The sequence below is a fragment of the Bufo bufo genome, chromosome 5 (assembly GCF_905171765.1).
Source record: "Bufo bufo chromosome 5, aBufBuf1.1, whole genome shotgun sequence".
Classification (NCBI taxonomy): Eukaryota; Metazoa; Chordata; class Amphibia; order Anura; family Bufonidae; genus Bufo; species Bufo bufo.
In genome coordinates, this window is record NC_053393.1 from 86,188,921 (window position 1) to 86,200,992 (window position 12,072).

A 12,072-nucleotide genomic window follows, 5' to 3' on the forward strand; every position below is an offset into this window, starting at 1 on the left:
AAGAATTATTAGGAACACCATACTAATACGGTGTTGGACCCCCTTTTGCCTTCAGAACTGCCTTAATTCTACGTAGCATTGATTCAACAAGGTGCTGATAGCATTCTTTAGAAATGTTGGCCCATGTTGATAGGATAGCATCTTGCAGTTGATGGAGATTTGAGGGATGCACATCCAGGGCACAAAGCTCCCATTCCACCACATCCCAAAGATGCTCTATTGGGTTGAGATCTGGTGACTGTGGGGGCCATTTTAGTACAGTGAACTCATTGTCATGTTCAAGAAACCAATTTGAAATGATTCGAGCTATGTGACATGGTGCATTATCCTGCTGGAAGTAGCCATCAGAGGATGGATACATGTTCTCATTCTGTTTACGCCAAAGTCGGACTCTACCATTTGAATGTCTCAACAGAAATCGAGACTCATCAGACCAGGCAACATTTTTCCAGTCTTCAACAGTCCAATTTTGGTGAGCTCGTGCAAATTGTAGCCTCTTTTTCCTATTTGTAGTGGAGATGAGTGGTACCTGGTGGGGTCTTCTGCTGTTGTAGCCCATCCACCTCAAGGTTGTGTGTGTTGTGGCTTCACAAATACTTTGCTGCATACCTCGGTTGTAACGAGTGGTTATTTCAGTCAACGTTGCTCTTCTATCAGCTTGAATCAGTCGGCCCATTCTCCTCTGACCTCTAGCATCCACAAGGCATTTTTGCCCACAGGACTGCCGCATACTGGATGTTTTTCCCTTTTCACACCATTCTTTATAAACCCTAGAAATGGTTGTGCGTGAAAATCCCAGTAACTGAGCAGATTGTGAAATACTCAGACCGGCCCGTCTGGCACCAACAACCATGCCATGCTCCAAATTGCTTAAATCACCTTTCTTTCCCATTCTGACATTCAGTTTGGAGTTCAGGAGATTGTCTTGACCAGGACCACACCCCTAAATGCATTGAAGCAACTGCCATGTGATTGGTTGACTAGATAATTGCATTAATGAGAAATAGAACAGGTGTTCCTAATAATTCTTTAGGTGAGTGTATATATATATATATATATATATATATACTACAGAAGTGGGGCGGAGGAGCATTATATACTGGAACTATGGGGGGAAGCAATATATACATACATAGGCACTACAGGGGAATTTTACCTGCAAGGGGGCATTAGAGCTACAGGGGGAACTGAAGAAGGGGCATCATAATATTGGAGGCATTATGGTTACTAGTGGTACTTGTGGCAGGCGCAGCACTATGAAGTGCCTTTTGCGCTGTGGAATTAGAAGAATTTTGATATCTGACTTTTTAGTATAACCAGACTAAATTACTTTATAATTACTCTGTAATTCCTCTAGAGCCGTTCTATGGAAACAGTAGGTTTAAAGAGCACACCAAATGCTTGAAATAACTTCTTTATTAACTTCAACTTTTCTTCATATAACACTGCCGCCTCCGCAGCAGATAGTCCATGTACAAAACACGTGTTGAATAAAGTATCATAAAATGGCGGTATGCATAAGATGGTGGTTTAACTGTTCAATCTTGTCAATCAACATAAAATTGTGGATATATTTCTCTCTTCAGTATCTGTACTCTCACTTTAAGTTATTTAAGCACTTTATGATCTCTCTGAGAGGTATATCTGAGGTTAACCAATAGTTCTACTTGCTCAACTTGGTTTGCAGTTTACTCCATACAATTTCTTATGATCTGGTATGAGCAGTTCGCAGTTTGTATGCAATTTGTATGGTTGGTGGAACTGTGAACAAACATATACAACTGGTTCAGTATACAGTTCTAATCCCTACATTAACAATAGGAACATTATATAACTGTTCTAAATACCTATTTTGGTCTCTTGTTTCCATAAAACACAGGTCTTAGTGGAGTAAATGTCTGTTCAGCTCCTTTCCTCTGGTGTAATGATTCCAGCTAGGGGAATTCCCACACAGGCTGTGTGTGAGGCTGGCTGTGATTGGTCAAGACTCCTGCTCAGTGTGAGACTGGCTGTGATTGGTCTTACCTCCAGCTCAGTAACAACAGCTTAACTCTATGCTTTCTGTTGTGTCTGCTGTGTTATTGAGCTTTCCTTACATCCATATAATGAGTCTTAAAGGCATATTATTTTTTCTGCTTCTGTGAACACAATATATTACTGTTACATGACATCCAAAAACATGAAGTCACAGTAAAAACCTGGCTTTTGTCTTTAACACATAAACATAGGAACTGTATTAAGGTTATTGGCAGGTCTAGCTGTATACACATATAAGCTATATTAGCAACCTAGGACAGGTCTTAGCTGGCCAGCTACAGTACTGTACGGGCATTATTATTATTATTGGGGACAATATGTATGCATTGCTACTAACGAGAGGGGGGCACTCTTGGGGAGTATTATCACTATTGGGGACACTATTACTAATGAAGGCAGTTTGGGATCACTTTTACTATGGGGGGACTATCTCTATGGAACTGTTATTTCTGACAGTACAGTGTTTGTGGGCATGGGGGAGCACAGTGGATGCAGTATTGGGTTGAGCAGCAGGATGACAGAGTGGTCTGTATAAATTTTAGGGCTGATTTGCAGGATTTGTAACAGTCCCCGAATGGTGTCTTATGATGTGGCAGAGGGGGCTGCACACAACTGACTAAAGGCATCATCCTGTGATGGTCTGGATGTAATGTTACTTTAAATTGATTGTTTAGGGGGAGTAATTTGCCTTCTTCGTCTAGGGTGCCAAACTACCCCATCCTGGTCCTGGATAGCGGATGAATGACAGTGAAGAGAAATGGAGCAATACTGAACTGACCCTATTTGAATTCTACCCATACAGGACAATACAACGGCACATCACAACAAAGACACTAAACTCTGCAGAATTACATATCTGAGAATATACAGAAAACACTAGACTCGTGGAACACTAGACTAGTGGAACCACAAATCCCAAAACACACACTGAACTAGAGGAAGATCAGAATAAAGAAATCTGAGAGGAAAAGCATACATACCTGGCAACAAGAATAAAGTAAAGCCTGGATAGAAATACACTCAACAATTAGCACTCCACCTTAATCAACCAGAGAAGGCTATATGATAATATAACTCAGAACTCAGATACAGATTCAAGGCAGTTGCAATCGAACTACCCAAAAAAAGTTAGTACACTGTGTAACTAGGTAAATTTGAAGTGACAGGCAGACCCCTGTAAAAAGTGGGACTGGGCCTTGTCTAATCCCTGATGGCGATCCAACTCTAGTAAAGGCAAAGGCCTAGGACTGTGATGGCTAACCTCCGGCACTCCAGCTGTGGTAAGGCTACAACTCCCAAGATGCACACTTATTTGGCTGTTCTCAGACCTCCACAGAAATGAATGGAGCATGCTGGGCGTTGTAGTTTCACTACAGCTGGAGTGCCGGAGGTTAGCCATCACTGGCCTAGGATATCGCTGGAAAAAAGAAATACATTTAACATATTCATTCCTTTACAGGATGTCATTGTATTGATTAGTACAGTCTACCACGCTATTCCATACTGCTTTTTTCCTGTGGTATACTAATGTATATCAGACTATTCAGAGGCCAAAAGGAGACTCTGGATAGCTGGCTAATGTAACTGTATAAACATGTACAGCGTGTACTCTGCACTTCTTATCAAAGTGAATTAAATGAACAGGTGCAAATCTAAAGGTCATAACTAGAAGTTCTTTCACTTGGGTTAAAGATTTAGTCTGCCCTACCCCTGGATGTCTTGTCAATCAGGAATACTTAACCACTGATATGAAATAGATTTTTTCAGCCATGTGAACGTTTTTTGTTGTATAGTTTTGTCATATAGTTTATTATTTTGTTGTTCTTTAGTTATTTTCAGCAAGTTGATTTAATAAGGAGTAAGTTCCTCTCAAAATTTTCCTTTTTTTAGCTGTATAAAATATTCCCCTGGCTCATGAAGGTGCCCGGACCCCATCAGAAGCTTTTCGACATCCAGCGTTCTTATCTAGACTTTCTAAGAACAATTATCCAGAAACACAGAGACACTTGGGATCCTGCAGTCAGGAGGGACTTCATCGATGCTTTTTTTGAGGAAATAGAAAAAGTAAGCAAATGTCTACTGTACACTGTATTAATAGTTTATGGTATTGAATAAATCATTGTGATTTTATAGGTTACATTCCAGTCTAGTCCCCTGGTGGTTCAGCTGCAGGGAAATCGAACACTTGCTGGCAGGTTTACTCACAGATAACAGCAAATCCCTTTAGGTTCTAGCAGTGGGGCACCTTGTGATAAGCTAATTTCCAATGGACCCATGTAGCAAGTAGTGATTGTCTAAAGCAGAGAACCTACGTATATAACCTCTTAACGATGAAGCCAATTTTGGTCTTTATGACATAGTAATGTTTTATTTATTTTTTCAATCTCTACTTTCCATGAATTTTTACTATTACAGAGAGAAATAAAAAAAGCTGATATTTAGTAAAATTAGTAATATTTGGGCACTTTAAAAAACAACAAATAATTTATTTTGTTATCATATTTTGACAGACATAACTTTTTAAAAAAAATTTCTTTCAACTTATCTGTCCTAGCGCTTGTTTTGTGTGGAATGAATTGACATTTCATTGATACTATTTTGGGGTACTTCTTTATTGTACTGTATTATGACTGTCAGTATAATGTTTAGAGATGAGTGAATTTCTCAAAAATTCGATTCGGTCGGTTCGCCAAATTTTCCGTAAAGATTCGATTCGATCCAAATTAATTAGTGGCGAATCACGTAAAAAAAAAAAAGCTATTTCCTGGCTGCAGAGAGCCTGTATAGTGGTGTAGAACACTGTGCCTTGCCACAACACACATAGTGAGTCTGCTGTGGTATTGAAACAATACTTTGAGTCAGTATGACACGCAGATGACAGGCGTTGCTCTTAGAATCGCTGCACACTTCACTTATTTGGGCAGTTACGGGACCAAAACTGACCAAATAACTCAAGTGTGAACTCAACCTTACAGTTCGATGTTAGCGTCAGGTATAAAAAACGTGCAGAGGCCCAAGATCTTACTATAGCATGAAAGAGCGCATGTCTTTTACACCGTTGTCAGCTGATTCCACATAGATGTCTACAGAACCTGTTCTATTAAATGCTTATACAAGTAGAGACCCCCTGACAGAGTGGAGAGGGTGTCAGCATTAAGTTTGTGTTGACGTCACTGATTATTTTGCCCTTCCTCTGATCCGTCAGAACAATAACCCCCCAAAAAATGGATCTTGTCTGTTGAGCATCCACCTTCACTCAGTCAGCATTTGGTCAGTAATCCATCAGTATTGCTAATGACAAAAAAAAAACAACAGAGATGACACATGAATAGAATATTTGCATGTCTTCTGTGTTTTGTACCCACTCCTACTTTTGGCTACTAAATCATAAGCCAATTCTGATGGGACCATACAGGCCATACAGCTGCTACACAGACAGTATCCGTTGTGTGTCTCATTTTTCCTTCCTTCTGACAGATCAGAAGAAGGGTCAAATAAATGATGATGTCAACCAGGCCAAAATAGAAAAATGCAGCAGCATGGTAAGTCCACAGAATGGCCCAATGACATAGTGTGGAGGTGGCAGCAGCATCAGGAGACCAAAGAGTGACACAATAACAGAGTGTGGAGGTGGCAACAGCAGCATGAGGAGACCACAGAGTGGCAAGGTGGCATAGTGTTTAGGTGGCAGCAGCAGCATGAGGAGGCCACAGAGTAGCAAGGTGACATAGTGTTGCAGTAGCAGCAGTATCAGGAGACCAAAAAGTGGCAAGGTGACATAGTGTGGAGGTGGCAGCAGCATCAGGAGATCACAGAGTGGCAAGGTGACATAGTGTGGAGGTGGCAGCAGCATCAGGAGACCACAGAGTGGCAAGGTGACATAGCGTGGAGGTGGCAGCAGCAGCAGCATGAGGAGGCCCCAGAGTGGCAAGGTGACATAGTTTTGAGGTAGCAGCAGCATCAGGAGACCACAAAGTGGCAAGGTGACATAGTGTGGAGGTGGCAGCAGCATCAGAAGACCACAGAGTGGCAAGGTGACATAGTGTGGAGGTGGTAGCAGCATCAGAAGACCACAGAGTGGCAAGGTTACATAGTGTGGAGGTGGTAGTAGCATCAGGAGTAGTGATGAACGAACATCGGCCGACACGGTTTGTGAGCGCGATCAAATGTTCTCAAACCGCAAGTTCGCGGTGGGCCTCATTCATTTTAATGGCAGGCGAACCTGAAAAACCTTCAGCTCATATTTGCAGCCACCAAATACTTAGTAGAAGTGCACAAATAGTCCCACAACATGGACAGTGACATACTAGAGGGTGATCAATGACAAAAATTCCAACAAAAAATATGTATCATAATCAGGGGACATTTTTATGTGTTCTAAAGGGAAATTCTCTGAAATGTGCCCAGTCGGAGCCTAGAAAATTTATATTTTAGGCCATGGGAGTACGCGCCTTAAAAATTAGGCATTAACCTGACATAAAATAAATTATGATTATGTGGCTTGAGGTACAGTATGCAGTCAATGGATAAAAATGTTACTGTAGGCCACTGGACTACAGGCCCCAAACATTAGGCATTCACCAGACAGAAAAGATCAAGTGATTATGTGGCTGGAGGTATATTACACGGTCAATGGATATCAATTTTCCTGCAGGCTATTACAAATACAGGTCAAATACATGTGTTGAAAAGAACTAAAAATATAAAATTGGATTAAAAACATAGCTAATGAAATCCCCCCTCTTGAAAAACCCCTAATGATAATAGTTGAAATTCGATAACACGTGGTCGTCACTGGCGTTGAATTCCTCCGAGGCCCCAACAATTATTCATTCACTGTACAGAAAAGAACAAGTAAGTATGTGGCTGGAGGTAGATTACACGGTCATTGGATATCAATTTTACAGCAGGGCAGTGGATACAGGCCCTAAAAATTATGCATTCAGCGGACAGAAAAGAACAAGTATGTGGCTGGAGGTAGATTACATGGTCATTGGATATAAATTTGACAGCAGGCCAGTGGACTACAGGCCCCAAAAATTATGCATTCAGCGTACAGAAAAGAACAAGTAAGTATGTGGCTGGAGTTAGATTATGGTCGTCACATGTGTTGAATTCCTCCGAGATCCATGCTTCATTCATTTTTAGAAATGTGAGGTAGTCCACACTGTCGTGAGCTAGGCGAGTGCGCTTATCGGTCACGATCCCCCCTGCTGCGCTGAACATCCTTTCGGACAGGACACTGGACAAGGGGCAAGCCAAGAGTTCCATGGCAAATTGTGCCAGCTCTGGCCACAGGTCAAGCCTGCACACCCAGTAATCCAGGGGTTCCTCGCTTCTCAGAGCGTCCACATCGGCCGTTAACCCGATGTAGTCGGACACCTGTCGGTCTAGGCGTTCCCTGAGGCTAGATATGGAGGGCGGCTGTCGATGGGTTGGCTGCAAGAATGATCTCATATCCGAAGTGACCAACATATCTTCAAACCGCCCTCTTCTTGCATGCGCGGTTGTATTGGTACCCGCAACTGTTTCTCTGAGTGGAAATTCCTCTGCCAGCGCCTGCAAAAGCAGAATGCAGCATTTCTCAAAGCAAGGCCTGGAAGTGCTTCATTCTGACAGCCCTCTGTGATGCTGGTAACATGTCGGCCATTTTGTGTTTGTACCGGGGGTCTAAGTATGTTGCCACCCAGTACTGGTCCTTGCCATTTATGCTTTTTATACGGGGGTCCCTCTTCAAAGACTGGAGCATGAAGGACCCCATTTGCACTAAACTGGAAGCGGTGGACTGGCCTGGCTCCTGCTCATCGTCCAGGATAATCTCATCCTAGGTCTCCTCCCCCCAGCCACACCAGGGATCCTCTGACTCCTCTTTAGACTCCTGTTGACTTGTCTAAGATGGAGTAGCCTCCCCTGGGAATTCATCCAGCATTGTGACTTCCTCATCTTCCTGCTCCTGCTCCTCGGCGGCTTGATCAATGATACTACGCAATGCACGCTCCAGAAAGAAGGCATAAGGTACAATGTCACTGAGAGTGCCCTGGCTGCGACTGACCAGTTTGGTAATCTCATCAAATGGCCGCAGAAGTCTGCATGCTTCATGCATGAGCAGCCACTGGCGCGGTGAAAAAAAAACAAGCTCCCCAGAACCTGTCCTGCCGCAGAGTTCGTACAGGTAGTCGTTAACTGCACGTTTCTGCTGGAGCAGCCTATCAAGCATATACAAGGTGGAGTTCCAGCACGTCAGGCTGTCACTAATCAGACGTCGGATGGCAGGTGGTTTCGCCGCTGAACATCAGCGAGGCGAGCCATGGGCGTGTAAGATCTTCTAAAATGCCAGAGATTTTCCTGGCCTGCCGCAAGGTGTCCTGGACACGGGGTATTTGGAAACGAATCGCTGCACGACTTAAGTTCAAGACATGTGCCATTTTGCCCTGTTTCAGCGCGCTCAGCAGATTGCCACCGTTGTCGCACACCACTTTACGAACTGTCAAATTTCGAGGTGTTAGCCACTGATCGGCCTGTGACCACAAAGCTGAAAGGAGTGCAGGACCAGTGTGGCTCTTGGCTTCCAGGCACAACAGCCGCAGCACAGCATGGCAACGTCTCACCTGGCACGTCGAATAGGTGAATAGGTGGTTCTGGGGAGCAGCGGAAGAGGCAGTAGCAGTGGAAAAGGAGGAGTCAGCCGAGGAGGAGACGGAGGATGGAGTAGGAGGAGGAGAAGAAGAGGCAGTCCTGCATGCAATCCGTGGTGGTAACACCAAATCCACATGGATGCCACGGGTTGCATGTTTGACGGATGTCAGAAGGTTCACCCAGTGGGCAGTAAAAGTTATGTACCTTCCCTGCCTGTGTTTGCTAGACAACGTGTCTGTGGTCAGATGTATCTTGGCACCAACACTGTGTGCCAGAGATACATTAACTTGCCGCTGAACGTGGCCATATAGCTCCGGGATGCCCTTCTGGGAGAAATATTTCCTTCCGGGGACCTTCCATTGCAGTGTGCCAATGGGCACAAATTTTCTAAAGACCTCCGAGTCCACCAGTTTATATGGAAGTAGTTGGCGGGCTAGCAGGTCTGACAAGCCAGCGGTCAGTCGTTGGGTAAGAGGGTTATCCGGCGTTATCATCTTTTTACGCTCGAAACGTTTGGGCAACAGAAGCCTGCCTTTTGCCAGATGAACGAGATGACGGCACGGTGGAAGGTGGAGGACAAATGGGAGGAGGGAGGAGAAGGAAAAGAGGCAGGACATGGAGCGCCGGGAGTGTGGCTTTTTGGGTTCTGACGGTGTTGCTCCCACTGGGCTCGGTGATGGGAGGCCAGGTGCCTTCTTGAGGCGGTCGTCCCTAGGTGAGTGTTGGGCTTACTGCGACTTATGCGTTGACAGCACAGGCTGCAGATGGCAACACTATTGTCAGCAGCGAACACGTTAAAAAAAAAACACACTGCGGTGCCATGTGCCGGCGTCCTGGGAGCGCCAGATGTGACCGTGCATGGTGGATGGCTCGTTCCAGATACATTTGCAGTCTGCTTTTTGCCTCCTGTGCACTGTAAGTTCTGTTTGCTTCTCCTCCCTATCTGCTGCTGCCTTCTCTCCCTCTGAACTCTCCTCCTCTTTCTCTCTTGTGGGCACCCACGTGACGTCCATCGACACATCATCATCGTCACCTTCACCACAACTGACATTACAGATCTCGGAGTAGGCAGCAACAGCGGGGACCACCCTCCTTGGGCTTATCTGGGTACTGTCGTCAGACTGCTGGGTGACGATCGTTGGTACCTCCTCTTCCTGATCCGATGCCAAGAATGGCTGCGCATCGGTAAGGTTTTGGTATGGATGGGAAAATAATTCTTCTGACCCGAGCGGAGGGGATATGGTGGTGGTGGTGGTGTCTTTGGGGGTGCACACAGCAGAGAGTGAAGAGGATTCAAATACAGAGGATGAGGAGGGTGCAGAAGTGGAAGGCTGAGTGAGCCACTGAACCAACTTTGGTGCGTCCTTTGACGTAATCGCACGCACCTTCTGCAACTTCCCACTTAGGCTCCGGCCTGGTGCACCTGCCCGACCCCTATCACCCCTGCGAAATGGCCTGCCTCTTCCTCTGCCTGTCATTTTCAAAATGACCCTGTGCCAAAGTCCCTATAGAAGAGCAGTAATTTTGGAAGAAGGTATATCACACCCCTGCCTCAATCAGTTTTTTTGGGGGGGCAACTGGTATATCACACCAGTAGAAATTATTTCTTCAAATAGCTTTTGTCAGTCTGTGTCAGGAATCATCCTGCTATGTCTGTTTAGTTCAGATTGTTTTGCCCTCAAGTTCTCCCTCAGTTAAGATGGTGGATTATGTCTCAGCTGGGTGCCATCTTACTTCCTGTTTAACATTTAAACCTCTCAAGCCTGTTACTAATTGCATGAGTATTGTGTTTAGTCTTCTTGCTTCGAACTAGCTCTCTCGTTTGTTCCTCCTACTTGCGGTTTACCCTGTTACTGTGTGAGATCCTGCTAGCTCCTGTTGCCGATCCGGATTGCTTGACTACGTTCCTGTGCCACCTGCCCTGACCCATTGCTCGTCTGACCTCGGCTCTGCTGCATTCTTTAGTCCTGCACCGTTGCTACCGGTAATGGCTCCGCCTGCCTGGCTCTGCTGCATCCTTCAGTCCTGCACCATTGCTACCGGTAACGGCTCCGCCTGCCTGGCTCTGCTGCATCCTTCAGTCCTGCACTGTTGCTACAGGTAACAGCTCCGCCTGTCTGGCTCTGCTTCATCCTTCAGTCCTGCACCATTTCTACCGGTTACGGCTCCGCTTGCTTGGCTCTGCTACATTCTTCAGTCCTGCAACCTACTATTCAAGACTCCAGTGTTTCCTGTGTACAGGCCGTGTCCCTGTCATTGAATTCCAGCAGTATTCCACTAGTATCGTGACAGTCTGTGTAGCTGCGGTAACGCAGCAAAACCACAAACAAATGCTGCACTACCCAAATGCACTATATAGAAAGTATATTATTGGTATATAACACTCCTGCCTCAATCACTGTTTTTTGGGGGCAACTGGTATATCACACCAGTAGAAATGATTTGTTCCAATAGCATTTGTCACTCTGTGTAGCTGCGGTAACGCAGCAAAACCGCAAATAAATGCTGCACTACCGAAATGCACTATGTAGAAAGTATATTATTGATATATAACACCCCTGCCTCAATCACTTTTTTGGGGGGGCAACTGGTATATCACATTAGTTGAAATTATTTTTCCAATAGCGTTTGCCCCTCTGTGTAGCTGCAGTAACGCAGCAAAACCGCAAACAAATGCTGCACTACCCAAATGCACTATATAGAAAGTATATTATTGGTATATAACACCCCTGCTTCAATCAGTTTTTTGGGGGGGCAACTGGTATATCACACCAGTAGAAATTATTTGTTCCAATAGTGTTTGTCACTCTGTGTAGCTGCAGTATCACAGCAGAGACGCACACAACTGCTGCCACAATACAAATGCACTATTACTTTGTTAGAAAGTATATTATAAGTATATCACACCCCTCAGTAAGTCCCACCTATCAATAGCACACCTATACCAGTCCTTAAAAGGACTTTTGTGGCCCTATTAGCTAGCATTTGGTGTCCCTAACAGTCTGTCCCTGCTCCACACAGCAATCTCTCCCTACACTGGCAAAAGACTGAATATAAAATGGCGGCCAGATCGTCTTGATTGGCTGAAACATCTCAATTGGCTGTCCTGTACTACCTGATGGATGTGTCATGGGTCAAAGTTCTTCACAATGTAAAACAATATGGCGCCGACGGACATCACCATATGTTCGCCCGTTCGACGAACCACGAAAAAGAAAAGTTTGCCGCGAAACGACCGCCGGGCGAACCGCAAGGCCATCTCTAATCAGGAGACCACAGAGTGGCAAGGTGACAGAGTGGGGTCTCACTAACAGTACCTACTGACGATGGTGGGTGTAAGAAGGAGCACTTGGCATCAGATATGTGGCATCAGGTGGGTGGCAGCATCAGAATAGTAGC

At 44.9% G+C, this 12,072-nt stretch overlaps 1 protein-coding gene across 1 annotated transcript in view; it reads left to right on the forward strand.

Annotated features, from left to right (window-relative positions):
* The window catches only part of LOC121001277 (cytochrome P450 2D15-like), a 75,396-nt gene that overhangs the window by 46,295 nt on the left and 17,029 nt on the right, over window positions 1-12,072 (forward strand). Inside the window, 1 exon segment of the mRNA XM_040432270.1 lies at window positions 3,928-4,101. Within this exon segment, the coding sequence (XP_040288204.1) occupies window positions 3,928-4,101 (174 nt within the window).